At 45.5% G+C, this 15,408-nt stretch overlaps 1 protein-coding gene across 1 annotated transcript in view; it reads right to left on the reverse strand.

Moving 5' to 3' along the window:
• Positions 1-15,039, reverse strand: part of psmf1 (proteasome inhibitor subunit 1) — a 56,631-nt gene extending 41,592 nt beyond the window's left edge. Inside the window, exons 1-3 of the mRNA XM_078236899.1 lie at positions 14,822-15,039; positions 9,202-9,351; positions 5,542-5,624 (exon numbers count right to left, since the gene is read on the reverse strand). Coding sequence (XP_078093025.1) covers positions 5,542-5,624; positions 9,202-9,351; positions 14,822-14,950 — 362 coding nt within the window. The 5' untranslated portion in view covers positions 14,951-15,039. The remainder of the gene's footprint in view (positions 1-5,541; positions 5,625-9,201; positions 9,352-14,821) is intronic.
• Between the last annotated feature and the right edge of the window lie 369 nt (positions 15,040-15,408).

Consider the following 15,408-nt stretch of genomic DNA (forward strand, 5'->3'; position numbering starts at 1 on the left):
CTGATGTTCTGCCATTTATTTTATAGCTCCCACCTGAATTGGATCTACCAAAATGCATCACCTCAAATTTGTCCGGATTAAATTCCATCTGCCATTTCTCCGCCCAATTTTCCAGCCTATCTATATCCTGCTGCATTCTCTAACAATCTTCTTAATTATTCGCAACTCCAGCAATTGGTAACAAGTAGTAGTAATAGGACTAGAAGGCAGAAGAAAAAATGCAAAGCATTGAATATGTTTCAAATGCAGAATTATGTCAAAAAGACAATGTTAAGGGCACTCTACCTAAATGTGTGCAGCATTCGTAACGAGGTAGATGATCTAAGGGCACAGATAGAGGTAAATGGGTTTGATATAATTGCCATTACAGAAACATGGCTGTCAGGTGACAAATACCGAGAACCGAATATTCAAGGATTTAACGTTTAGAAAGGACAAACAAGAGGGAAAAGGAGATGGAGTTGCGCTGATACTAGGGAATGGGATCAGTGCAGTAGTAAGGGTGGGTCTCAATCATCAGAACAATACGTGGAATTTGTTTGGATGGAGCTAAGAAACAGCAAAGGGCAGCAGCAGGTGATAGAGTTGTTTATAGGCCACCGAATAGTAATGATAAAGTGTGGCATGGTATTAACCAGGAGGTGAGAGGAGCATGTAGCATGGACAATACAGTAATCATGGGTGACTTCAATCTGCATATAGACTGGTTCAACCAAGTGAGTGCTAATGCTGAGGAAGATGAGTTTCTGAAGTGTGTTAGGGATGGATTTCTAAAGGAGCCAACTAGAGGACAAGCTATTCTGGGACTAGTATTATGCAATGATAAAGAGCTAATTAATAATGTTATTGTAAAACAACCAGAGAGTGACCATATTAAGATAGAATTTTACATTGCGTTTGAAAGTGAGGAGGTTCAATCTGAAGCCAGGGTGTTAAAGTTGAATAAAGGAAATTATGAAGGCATGAGGGACAAATTGGCTGAGGTGAATTGAGAAAATACATTGAAGGGTATGACCGCGCATCGGCAACGGATAGTCTTCAGAAAACTATTACATAGCTTACAGCACCGATACGCTTCTTCAAGGTGTAAAAACCCTAAAAAAGCCAGTCAACCGTGGCTGAGGATTGTGAAAATTAAAAGAAAAGGTTTATAAATTTTTAAAAATAGGAATAAACTTAAGGATTGGGAGTTTTTAGAATATAGCAAAGGAAGGCCAAGAAACTGATAAAGGGAGAATAGGATATTAATACAATCTAGCAAAAAAACATAAAAACAGACAAGAAGCTTCTATAGCATTAGGCTAAGACAAATGTGGATCCGATACAGGCAGTCAGGAGAATTCATAATGGGAAAGTGAGAAATGGCAGAAAAACTAACTGATTACTTAGTGTCAGTTTTCACTAAGAAAGATACAGGAAAACTCCCAGATGTAGAGATCCAAGGGATGAGGGAGAAAGAAATCCCTTGGACCTGATATTATGCATCCCAGAGCGTTGAAAGAGGTTGCTATAGAGTTAGTGAATGCATTGGTGACATCTTCCAGAATTCTATGGATTTGGGAATGGTTCCTGAAGGTTGGAAGGTAGTAAATGTCACCCCACTTTTAAGAAAGGAGGGAGGGAGAAAACAGGGAAGTACGGACCTGTTAGCCTTACAGCAGTGGTGGGAAAATTGCTGGAATGTGGAATGGTAAAGGATGTGATAAATGACATTTAGGTAATCATGATTTGATTAGGCGTCGTCAGCATGGACTTTCGAGTGGGAAATCATGTTTGACAAACTTATTGGAGTTTTAAGGAAGTTACTAAGAAAACTGATAAAGGAGAGTCAATGGATGTAGATTTGGATTTTAAGAAGGCTTTTGATAAAGTCCCCCACCAGAGGTTGATTAGCAAAATAAAAGGACATGGGGCAGGAGGCAATATACTGCCATGGACTAAGGATTGGCCAACAGGCATGAAACAGAGAGTAGGAATAAATGCTGGCAGGCTGTGGTAGTGGGGTACCGCAAAGATCAGTTCTTGGGTTCCAGCTGTTCATAACATAGATCAATGATTTGGATGTGGGGACCAAATGTAATATTTCCAAATTCACGGATGATACAAAGCTAGATGGGAATGTGTGTTTAGAGGAACTTGTAAAGCAGCTGCAGGAGGATTTGGACAGACTTAGTGAGCGGGCAAGAAAAAAGTAGGTGGAATCTAATGTGGAAAAATGTGAGGTAGGAGGAACAGATGTGCAGATTATTCCTAAATGGTAAGAAACTAGAATGTGTACGTACACAAAGAGACCTGCGTGTCCTTGTCCATAAGTCACTGAAACCAGACACACAGGTGCAGAAAGCTATGAGGAAGGCTATTGGAATGTTAGCCTTTATCGCAAGAGGATTTCAGTACAGGAGTAGTGGAGTCTTGCTTTAATTGTATAGAAACTTGGTTAGACCACACGTGGAGTACTGTGTGCAGTTTTAGTCCTCATACCTCAGAAAGGATATTATTGTCAGGAAAACAGAGGCAGTTTAAGTGATCTATATTTGTACTATTAAATATTAGAAAAACAGTATAGATTTAAGTGGGTTTAAAATGTAGTGGTTTTGCGTAGGAAAGGAAAGGGTAAAACACTAGTCAGATTCAAGTTAAACAAAGGTGCTTGCAGTTTGGGCATTTCTCTAGTTTCCTTAACTCGCTGTTCTTTAGGTTTTGGTCCCTTGTGCCATTTGGGGTTTCAGTTCAAACTGTGGCTGGAATTTTACCATCCCTCCTGCCACGGGAATCGGAGCAGGCGAGAGGCAGACCATGGGAAGGTCCGTTGACCTCGGGTGGGATTTTACAGTTTCAGGACGAGTGAGGCTGTAAAATTCTGCCCTATGTTTTTATTGTGCTGAGAGAGTTTATGATGGGAAAAGTAAATACAAGTTGGGAGGAGAGTTGAGATGTTGCTTAGCAACCAGGGGCACTTTTAGGAGGCCTTGTTGTTTAGTTTTAGAAACATAGAAAAACTACAGCACAATACAGGCCCTTCAGCCCACAAAGTTGTACCGAACATGTCCCTACCTTAGCAATTACTAGGCTTACCTATAACCCTCTATCTTACTAAGTTCCATGTACTTATCCAGAAGTCTCTTAAAAGATCCTATCAAATCCGCCTCCACCACCATTGCTGGCAGCCCATTCCACGCACCCACCACCCTCTGAGTGAAAAACTTACCCCTGACATCTCCTCTGTACCTACTCCCCAGCACCTTAAACCTGTGTCCTCTTGTGGCAACCATTTCAGCCCTGGGAAAAAGCCTCTGACTGTCCACTCGATCAATACCTCTTATACACCTCTATCAGGTCACCCCTCATCCTTCGTCTCTCCAAGGAGAAAAGGCCGAGCTCACTCAACCTATCCTCATAAGGCATGCTCCTCAACCCAGGCAACATCCTTGTAAATCTCCTCTGCACCCTTTCTATGGCTTCCACATCCTTCCTGTAATGAGACGACCAGAACTGAGCACAGTACTCCAAGTGGGGTCTGACCAGGGTCCTATATAGCTGCAACATTATCTCACGACTCCTGAACTCAATTCCTCGATTGATGAAGGCCAGTACACCATACACCTTCTTAACCACAGCCTCAACCTGCACAGCTGCTTTGAGCGTCCTATGAACTCGGACCCCAAGATCCTTCTGATCTTCCACACTGCCAAGAGTCCTACCATTAATATTATATTCCGCCATCCTATTTGACTTGCCAAAATGAACCACCTCACACTTATCTGGGTTGAACTCCATCTGCCACTTCTCCGCCCAGTCTTGCATCCTATCAATGTCTCGTTGCAACTTCTGACATCCCTCCACACTATCCACAACACCTCCAATTCTTGTGTCAGCAGCAAACTTACCAACCCATCCCTCCACTTCCTTTTTAACTGGAAGCCAGAGTAGAAGGAACTTTGCAGGGAGAGAGGGAACATCTTTCACAGCTTTGCCAGAAGAAAAGCCATACAATGGCATAAGGGACAAAAACCTAAAGAACAGCTAGTTAAGGAAACTAGAGAAATGAAGAAAAAAAAGCTTCCAAAAAGTCTGAAGTTAAATGAACAGAGGAAACTGGAACTAGAACAGGTTTCTGTTCATTGAAGTCACAGAGAGCTGAGAAAGCATTGACTAGTGCGGGTTAGGTTGATTGGCCATGCTAAATTGACCCTTAGTGTCAGGGGGATTAGCAGGGTAAATACGTGGGGTTATGGGGATAGGGCCTGGGTGGGATTGTTGTTGATGCAGACTCGATGGACCAAATGACCTCCTTCTGCACTGTCGGGATTCTATGATTGTATATGCTGGAGATTAGAAGAGTAAGACTCAACTTGACTGAAACTTTTAGGATCTTGAGAGGTATTACCAGGGTAGATGTGAAGAGGATGTTTCCTCTTATGGGAGAATCTAGAACGAGGTGTCACTGTTTAAAATTAAGGGGTCACCCATTTAGGACAGAGATGAGGAGAAATATTTTCTCTCAGACAGTTGTGAGCCTTTGGGACTCTCTTCCTCAAAAGGTGGTAGAAATAGAGTCTTTTAATATCAAGTTATTCTTGATAAGCAAGGGGGTGAAAGGTTACTGGGGACAGGCAGGAGTTAAGGTTACAATCAGATCAGCCATGATCTTACTGAATAGTGGTGTCGGCTCAAAGGGCTGAGTCTCCGAATTCATATGTTCACAATGTCCCATTATAGCAGCTAGAGATTTAAATTCAATCAGTTCAATGAATCTGGATTGAAAAGATAGTCTTAGTAATAATGACAGTGGAGCTACCAGAGTGTCATAAAAACCTACAGGTTCACTAATGTCTTTCAGGGAAGGAAATCTGCCATCCTTACCCCATTTGACAAATCCAGACCAACAGTAATGTGGCTGACACATGACTGCCCTCTAAAAGGTCCGAGCCACTCAACTGTATTCAAGAAGGCAGTTCATCAAAACCATCTCAAGGGCAAATAACGACAGACTATAAATGTCAGCCTAGCCAGCAATGTCCCACATCCTGTGAATAAAAAAAGGTTGGGACAGGCTTGATGAACCAGTTTGGATTTTAAAAGCCTATAAACTGGAGGAGGAGGAGAATACTGAAGGAACTCATTTGAGGTCCTAAAAAGGAATGAATTAGAAACAGAGCAATGAGTTTTAATTTCAACATACCAAAGACCTAGGAATCAGAACAGCTTTGACAAAGGGTCGTCTGGACTCGAAATGTCAGCTCTTTTCTCTCCTTACAGATCCTGCCAGACCCGCTGAGATTTTCCAGCATTTTCTCTTTTGGTTTCAGGTTCCAGCATCCGCAGTAATTTGCTTTTATCAGAACAGTGCTTTGTGCAGAAAGTCTAGGGTGATATTTGGCACTTAGGAGAGCAAAGAGTCAACGTTAAGAGGAACACTGACCACCATAGGTTAAATAAAGACTCCAATTCTCGCCAGTATCACATTCTGCCATTTTCCTAATTGTCAAGCTGAATGCAATGTGTAGTTCTGTCAGAAACCAACCCTTCTGGTATATTTACCTGTCATACTCGTGCAGGTGATCTGAGCTGATATAGTCATTTAAATTCACTGTCAAATCTACAACCTGTTCAGACTGGCAATTCTGAAAAGAAACAAAAGCAACAGAATGAATAGATACATGATAAAATAGACAAGGATAAGAAAGGCCATTCAGTCTCCCACACAAACTGCCTTTCTTCCTCTAGCTGATCTTCCTGTCAAATATTCATGATATCAGCCCCGCAGCTCTATTTTGCTGTTGCGCTGGGGTCACCTGAGTTACTACCCCATTTATGATGTTTGGATTTATCCCCATCGATACCTGTACAATCTTAATGGCCTCTGCTTGGTTCCACCTCATCCCCTTTCCTCATGGGTCCAAAAACCAAAGTCACTGCAGTTATTCTTCCCTTGAGACTACACAACCAAAACTTGCATTTATATTGCGCCTGCTTCATTGTAAATCCCTGGATTGACACTGGACCAGGAAATCAGATGTTAGAGCAAGCGACCAAAAACCTGCTTCAAGAGGTGGGTTTTAAGAAGTGTCTTGAACGAAAAGTGAAGTGAAGAAGCTTGTGAAGGGAATTTCAGAGCTTAGGTCCTAGTCCGCTGACGGTTTGGCTGCTGATGTGGAATGATTAAAATCAGGAGTGCGCAGAATTGGGAGTGCACAGGGGGACCTCAAGGGTTTTAGAGCTGGAAGAGATTTCAAAGATAGGGAGGGGAGGCAACCATGGAGGGATTCGAAAACAGGGATGAGCATTCTGAAAAGAATTTAAATGAACATTCATTCTCAGGCTGTTCAACACACAATTTACAGGACTTAAATGTCTCCATGTCCAGAACCGAACTCTGTACACAAGGTGTGGTCCAATTATACAGTTCTGGAACGAATTCCTCCAACTTGCATTCTATTGCTTTGTCTATGTATCACAAAATTCTGTTTGTTTTGTTGATTGCTGCTCTGGGATGCCTGAACCATCACGTGGCAAATCTACCATTATATTTCCCATAAGAGAGTCTTTTTCAAAAGTACTTCACTGACTGGAAAGTGCTTTAGGATATGAATGATGGCATGTAAATGCAAGCTGCTGTTTTTTTAAATAATAAATCACGTTCAGCTTCACTGTGGTCCACTCACAAGAACATTTTCTTCTGACACTTTCTTTGTCCCATATCTTTACTGAATTTCATTGGCCACTGGTTAGTTCACTTGTTCTTAACCGCAAATTTGGTATCGTCTACTTCAGTGGTTTTCAAACTTTGTTTTTCAGGCAACCCACTTTCACCAAATGGTTCACCCATTAGCCCCAGTAATCTTCAAACTGTTCACTGGAGTTCCTGACGCTCCATTCAGAGCTAACATTGATGCTGCTCTGTCTTGTCGTGGACTCAAAGAACAAAGAAAAGCACAGGAACAGGCCCTTCCGCCCTCCAAGCCTGCACCGACCATGCTGCCCGACTGAACTAAAACCCCCTACCCTTCCGGGGACCACATCCCTCTATTCCCATCTCATTCATGTATTTGTCAAGACGCCCCTTAAAAGTCACTACCGTATCGGGTTCCACTACTTCCCCCGGCAACGAGTTCCAAGCACCCACCACCCTCTGTGTAAAAAAATCTGCCTCGTACATCTCCTTTAAACCTTGCCCCTCGCACCTTAAACTGTGCCCCCTGACTCAGTCTCTCCTGCTAACAGTCTCTCTGACAGATTTAAATGAGAGATGCTGGCCAGTAGATTTAGCGGCTATTTGTGTCTCTGACCCTCTCTCTTGGATAACAAAATGATCCATGGGTTACATGCAACTTGTCATTAATGTATAACACGGAAAGAGTGTGAATCAACTTACTAGAAAGGGAAAGAAAGTCGGCACCAATTGCACATACAGGACATGCTGACCTGTTTCTTGCCTCATTTGATAATTGTGTGTACTGCAGAGAGAATATGTATTTATCCAGAGAAAACAGGTCAGGGAATCCTTGCAAAATCAATTTTGGCGACCCATTTAGTAACATCCCACGGCCCTCACTTTGTAAACCACTGATCTAATTGGCAGTGTGACTCTCAACCCAAGATGGTAATCTATAGGAACATTTGAGGTGCCAGCACCAAAAACAATCTGCATTTTGTGGTTAGCACAGTGGTTAGCACTGCTGCTTCACAGCTCCAGGGACCTGGATTCGATTCCCGGCTCGGGTTACTGTCTGTGTGGAGATTGCACATTCGCCCCGTGTCTGCGTGGGTTTCCTCCGGGTGCTCCGGTTTCCTTCCACAGTCCAAAGATGTGCGGGTTAGGTTGATTGGCTATGCTAAAAATTGTCCCTTAGAGTCCTGTGATGCGTAGGTTAGAGGGATTAGCGGGTAAATATGTGGGGATATGGGGGTAGGGCCTGGGTGGGATTGTGGTCGGTGCAGACTCGATGGGCCAAATGGCCTCTTGCTGCACTGTAGGGTTTCTATGACTCTTCTATGATTTTAAAGCACCATTAATGTAGAAAAACACTGCCTCTCCATGACTGTGGCACATTATTCCTCCTTGAGTGCCTTGACTTCTCTGTGGTCTTTGACAAGGTCAATCACAACAGCCTCCTCCACAGCCACTTCCTCTACTGCTTCAGGTCAGTATGATTGCAATCATTTCTCTTCTTGTCACCACACTGCTATCATTGGAGTCCCCAAAGGCCATTCCATGGGTCATCAAAACAGAACTCCCAATAGGCTGGGCTCCCAATAGTGCCAAAGATCAGAGGGATCTTGGAGAGCATATAGAGATCTCTGAAGGTGGCAGGACAGATGGATAAGGTGGTTAAGAAAGCTTATGAGAGATACCTGCCTTTATTGGCCGTGGCATAGAATATAAGAGCAGGAAGATCATGCTGGAACTGAATAAAACACTGGTTAGGCCATAACTGGAGTACTGCGTGCAGTTCTGGTCATCACATTATAGGAAAGATATGATTATACTGGAGAACGGAAGATGGTACATTGATTTACCAGGATGCTGCCTGGGCTGAAGGATCTGAACTATGAGGAAAGTTTGGATGGGCTGGGCTGTTTTCATAGAATCCCTACAGCGCAGAAGGAGGCCATTCATCCCATCGAGTCTGTACCGACCACAATCCCACCCGGCCCTATTCCCGTAACCTCACATATTTACCGTGCTAATCCCCTGACACTAGGGTCAATTTAGCATGGCCAATCAACATAACCCGCACACCTTTGGACTGTGGGAGGAAACGGGAACACCCTGAGGAAACCCATGCAGACATGGGGAGAACATGCAAACTCCACACAAACAGTGACCTGAGGCCGGAATTGAAACCTGCGTCCCTGGCGCTGTGAGGCAGCAGTGCTAACCACTGTGCCACCCCAATGTAAAGGTTGAGAAGGAACCTGGTGGTTGAGTCAGAAACTCTCGTAACATTTAAGAACATTTAGATATTAATTTGCACTGCCATAACCTCCTGGGCTATGGGCTTAGTGCTGGAAAGTGGGATTAGTGTAGTCAGATTTTTTTTGAGCAGCGAGGGCATGATGGGCTGAATGGCCTCCTTCAGTGCTGTAAACGTCTATGAGGCTCCATGCCAGCGGAGCCTAATGGACTTCAAATCTGCCTCTACATGTTGTGGAAGACAATAAAATTTCACTGAAATGCTGGATTAATTATACACTTACCATAACATTAACTATCAGACTGGAATCAACAGTGATTGCCTTTAACAGTACTTTCTGATCATTGTCTGAGCTGTAACGCAGTGTGTACAGCTCTTGATTGACATTCCAACCCGTGGGTAAGAGCTCTTTCTTCTTCTCATCAGACGAGGCCTGCAAATTAGAGATACATAAAATCTGTCAGAGTGACAAGATCTCAATGTAAAATATCCATTAAGGACAAAAATATAACTTCTCCTGAATTATTTTAAATATTGCCTTTGATGCCGCATTTACACTGGTGTACTGGAAAGGGAAGCTGGATAAGTACATGAGGGAGATAGGAATAGAATCATTAGGCTGGGATGAAGTAGGGTGGAGGGAGGATTGTGTGGGGAATAAACATGATGTGGAGATGCCGGCGTTGGACTGGGGTGAACACAGTAAGAAGTTTAACACCAGGACTTTGACCTGGTGTTGTTAAACTTCTTACTGGGGAATAAACACCAGTATTGACCAATTGGGCTGTAATATTCTAAACCTGGAGTTGGCGTGAAGCAGTTTCTTAGAAAATTACGAAATCCCAATAGCACAGAACCAGATCCATGCCAGTGTTGATCCTCTACATGAGCCTCTTCCCACCCAGCCCTGCTATTCATCTAATCCCTTCACCCTCATGGACCCCCTAAATATATCACTATTCTCTGCTCCAACCATTCCACCTGGGAGAGTTACACATTCTCAAAGTTTAAAGTTTATTTATTAATCACAAGTAGGCTTTCATTACCGCTGCAGTGAAGTTACTGTGAAAATCCCCTAGTCGCCACACTGTGGCGCCTGTTTGGGTACACTGAGGGAGAATTTATCATGGCCAATGCATCTAGCCAACACGCTTTTCAGACTGTGGGAGGAAACTGAAGCACCCGGAGGAAACCCATGTGGACACGGGGAGAACGTGCAGACTCCAAATAGACACCCAAGCCGGGAATCGAACCCGGGTCCCTGGTGCTGCGAGGCAGCTGTACCAACCACTGTGCCGCCACTATTCTATATGAAGAAATTCCTCCTTTCTTATTTACTTCATCTGTTGGTGACTATCGTACATTTAAGACCTCTTTGGAAAGATTGATTACCAGCGATATGTGCCATTAGGCTGGATGGTCATAACTAATTACATTCGCTGCCCACACTTCAGTGATCCACTGCCTTGGCTGTTGCTGAACTTTCTCCACTAAGGAAAGCTGGATCTGCCTATTTGTCAGCTCCAATCAGTTGGTAGCACTCTCATCTGAGCTGCAATTACAAGCCCCAAACCTGAGAACAGGATACAGAATCCAGCTCCACACTCCCTGAGGAAGTCCTGCATGTTAAACCGAAGTTCCGCCTACCCTCTCCGGCAGAGATAAAATGACCAATGGTATTACTTCAAAGAGCAGGATCATTCTTCCCAATGTCCTGACCAATACTTATCCTTCAACCAACTTCACTAAAACAGATTTTTGGCCACTTGTCTTATTGCTGTTTGTGGGACCTTGCTGTTCACAAATTATAACAGCCACTACATTTTAGAAGTAGTTTATTGGCTGTTTTTTAGAATATTTTTTACGACTATTAGCTGAATGTGCATTTTCAGCTGAACATTCTGTTTTTGACTTTTTTAGATAAATGCGAGGTGATGCATTTTGGTAGACTGAGCCAGGACAGGACTTACTCAGTTAATATAGGGCTATGGGGAGAGTTACAGAACAAAGAGATCTAGGGGTACAGGTTCAAAGCCTCTTGAAAGTGAAGTCACAGGTGGACAAAGTGGTGAAGAAGGCATTTGGCATGCATGGTTTCATTGGTCAGAACATTGAATACAGGAGTTGGGACGTCTTGTTGAAGTTGTACAAGACATTGGTAAGGCCAGACTTGGAATACTGCGTACAGTTCTGGTCACCCTATTATAGAAAGAATATTATTAAACTAGAAAGAGTGCAGAAGAGATTTACTAGGATGCTACCGGGTCTTGATGGATTGAGTTATAAGGAAAGGCTGGATACACTGAGATTTTTTTCTCTGGAGTGTAGAAGACTGAGGGGTGATCTTATAGAGGTCTATAAAATGAGGGGCATAGATCAGCTGGTCAATATATTTTCCCAAAGGTGGGGGAGTCTAAAACTAGAGGGCATAGGTTGAAGGTGAGAGGGGAGAGATACAAAAGGGTCCAGAGGGGCAATTTTTTCACACAGAGGGTGGTGAGTGTCTGGAACAAGCTGCCAGAGGTAGTAGTAGAGGTGGGTACAATTTTGTCTTTTAAAAAGCATTTAGACAGTTACATGGGTACGATGGGTATAGAGGGATAAGGGCCAAATGCAGGCAATTGGGACTAGCTTAAGGCTTTAAAAAAAGGGCGGCATGGATAAGTTGGGCCGAAGGACCTGTTTCCATGCTGTAAACCTCTATGACTCGAAGTGCCCCTATGATTTCAGGTGTCACTGGCAGCATTGTCCGGGAGATCCATCTTTAATTCCTGAGACTCCAGGACAATTCATTGGAAAGACAGACGTTTAAACAGCACCTTGCACAACATCTCCAAGCATTTTGTTTAACGAAGTACTTTTACAATTTAGGAAATGTAACTGCCAGTCTGCACACAGCAATGTGCTTTGGCAGATAAGGCAAAGGAGAATCCAAAGAGCTTCTACAAATACATAAAGGGCAAAAGACTAACTTCGGAGAGTAGGGCCTCTTAAGGATCAACAAGGTCATCTATGTGCGGATCCACAAGAGATGGGTGAGCTCCTAAATGAATATTTCTCATCAGTATTTACTGTTGAGGAAGGCATGGATGTTAGGGAATTTGGGGAAATAAATAGTGATATCTTGAGGAGTGTACATATTACAAGGAAGGAGGTGCTGGAAGTCTTAAAGCGCATCAAGGTAGATAAATCCCCAGGACCTGATGAAGTGTATCCAAGGACGTTGTGGGAGGCTAGGGAGGAAGTTGCGGGTCCCCTAGCCGAGATATTTGAATCATCGATAGTCACAGGTGAGGTGGCTGAAGATTGGAGGGTGGCAAATGTTGCGCCTTTGTTTAAAAAGGGCTGCAGGGAAAAGCCTGGGAACTACAGGCTGGTGAGCCTCACATCTGTGGTGGGTAAACTGTTAGAAGGTATTCTAAGAGACAGGATCTACAGGCATTTAGAGAGGCAAGGACTGATTCGGGACAGTCAGCATGGCTTTGTGAGTGGAAAATCATGTCTCACAAATTTGATTGAGTTTTTTGAAGGGGTAACCAAGAAGGTAGATGAGGGCAGTGAAGTTGGTGTTGTCTACATGGACTTTAATGAGGCCTTTGACAAGGTACCGCAGAGTAGGTTGTTGCATAAGGTTAAATCTCATGGGACCCAAGGTGAGCTAACCAAATGGATACAAAATTGGCTTGATGACAGAAGACAGAGGGTGGTTGCAGAGGGTTGTTTTTCAAACTGGAAGCCTGTAATCAGCGGTGTGCCTCAGGGATTGGTGCTGGGTCCACAGTTATTTGTCATTTATATTATGAGGCATGGTTAGTAAGTTTGCAGATGACACAAGATTGGTGGCATAGTGGACAGTGAAGGTTATCTAGGATTGCAATGGGATCTTGATCAATTAGGCCACTGGGCTGACAAATGGCAGATGGAGTTCATTTAGATAAATGCAAGGTGAGGGGATCAGGGGTTATGGGGAAAAGGAGAATGGGGATGAGAAAAATATCAGCCATGATTGAATGGTGGAGCAGATTCGATGGCCGAGTGGCCTAATTCTGCTCCTATGTCTTATGGTCTTATAAAGCACTTTGGGAGATTGAACCAGGGCAGGACTTACTCAGTTAATGGTAGGGTGTTGGGGAGAGTTATAGAACAAAGAGATCTAGGGGTACAGGTTCATAGCTCCTTGAAAGTGGAGTCATAGGTGAACAGAGTGAAGAACGCTTTTGGCATGCTTGGTTTCATTGGTCAGAACCTTGAATACAGGATTTGGGATGTCTTGTTGAAGTTGTACAAGACATTGGTAAGACCATACTTGGAATACTGTGTGCAGTTCTGGTCACCCTATTATAGAAAGGATATTATTAAACTAGAAAGAGTGCAGAAACGATTTACTAGGATGCTACCGGGAGTTAATGGTTTGAGTTATAAGGTAGGGCTGGATAGACTGGGACTTTTTTCTCTGGAGCGTAGGAGGCTTTGGGGTGATCTTATAGAGGTCCATAAAATAATGAGGGGCACAGATCAACTGGTCAATATCTTTTGCCAAAGGTAGGGGAGTCTAAAACTAGAGCGCATAGATTTAAGGTGAGAGGGGAGAGATACAAAAAGATCCAGAGGGACAATTTTTTCAGAGGATGGTGAGTGTCTGGAAAAAGTTGCCAGAGGTAATAGTAGGGGCGGGTACAATTTTGTCTTTTAAAAAGTGTTTAGACAATTACATACGTAAGATGGATATAGAGGGATATGGGCCAAACACAAGCAATTTGGGACTAGCTTAGTGGTTTAAAAAAAGGGGCAGCATGAACAAGTTGGGTTGAAGGGCCTGTTTCCATGTTGTGAACCTCTATGATTCTATCTCTCACAAACAGCGATGAAATATCTGTTATTTTGGCATTGTTGGGGACTTTTTCCCCCCATGTTAAAGGTGCTCTATAACAGAAACTGGATGACTCTGCTTGAAGACTCCTCAGTGAGGAGGGGAGGGGGTAGCCAGGTAGCTGCCAAAGCAGATCATCACCTTTGTCTCTTGTGGGTTTGAGGTGAGTTGCACTGAAGTGGGGGCAGAATCCCACATCCCCAACAACAGATTTATTATGTTGATGCACTCAGTGGGGCTGGGGTTGCCCCAGGATTGCCTCTGCGGGGGCTGAGGTCGCCCCAGGATTGCCTCTGCGGGGGCTGGGGTCGCCCCAAGGTCACCTCTGCGGGGGCTGGGGTCGCCCCAGGGTCGCCCCTGCGGGGGCTGGGGTCGCCCCAGGGTCACCTCTGCGGAGGCTGGAGTCGCCCCAGGGTCACCCCTGCGGGGGCTGGGGTCGCCCCAGGGTCGCCTCTCCGGGGGCTGGAGTCGCCCCAGGGTCACCCCTGCGGGGGCTGGGGTCGCCCCTGCGGGGGCTGGGGTCGCCCCAGGGTCACCTGTGCGGGGGCTGGAGTCGCCCCAGGGTCACCCCTGCGGGGGCTGGGGTCGCCCCAGGGTCGCCTCTGCGGGGGCTGGAGTCGCCCCAGGGTCGCCCCTGCGGGGGCTGGGGTCGCCCCAGGGTCGCCTCTCCGGGGGCTGGGGTTGCCCCAGGGTCGCCTCTCCGGGGGCTGGAGTCACCCCAGGGTCGCCCCTCCGGGGGCTGGGGTCGCCCCAGGGTCGCCTCTCCGGGGGCTGGGGTCGCCTCACCTGCCTGCCTCAGGTGGGACCTCCATACTTTGGGGGGGGGGGGGGGGGGGCAAAGGTCACTGGGAGGGAGCCCGGGGGCAGGTGAGGGACGGGGTTAAAGTTCCTGGGGCCTGGCTCCTTCACCCCAGCAGCGGGCCTCAGCGCTCTCTGCTCCCTCACTTTCGCTTTCTCTTCCTGAGGAGAGCGCGGCTGCCGGGGCCGGGGGCCTGGTCCCGGGGCCTCCTCCTTCTCCGAGCCTCTCGCTCACCTGGTCCCCGCTCCCCAGGCACTGGAATCCGGCCCTGACCAGCTCCCAGTGGATGAAGCAGATCAGAGCGTCCTGGGGAGAGCGCACATCCCGGGCCACCGAGTGATAGAGCAGCTGCAGGCCCGCCATGCTGCGGGAGCGCGCGCGGTACGGGAGCGAGCGAGCGCGGAGCAGGGGGGCGCGCGGTCAGCCGGGAGCGCGCCCAGCGTCACCACAGCAACCAGTGGCCTCAGGAAACTGGGAATGTCCAAAATACAGGTAAAGAACCAACAAATAACCCTTTGGTAAAGAAATCCCCGAATATAACACCCTGAGAAACACCGTGAAAACAACATTACCCCTGGAAAAATCATTAGTAAATTAGTGCTATTTATTAGTAAAATAAAATAGGATGCTACCAGGACTTGATGGATTGAGTTATAAGGAGAGGCTGGATAGACTGGGACTGTTTTCTCTGGAGCGTAGAAGGCTGGGGGGTGATCTTATAGAGTCTATAAAATAATGAGGGGCACAGATCAGCTAGATAGTCAATATCTTTTCCCAAAGGTAGGGGAGTCTAAAACTAGGGGGCATAGGTTTAAGGTGAG

Source organism: Mustelus asterias, chromosome 20 (assembly GCF_964213995.1).
Source record: "Mustelus asterias chromosome 20, sMusAst1.hap1.1, whole genome shotgun sequence".
NCBI classification, from domain to species: domain Eukaryota; kingdom Metazoa; phylum Chordata; class Chondrichthyes; order Carcharhiniformes; family Triakidae; genus Mustelus; species Mustelus asterias.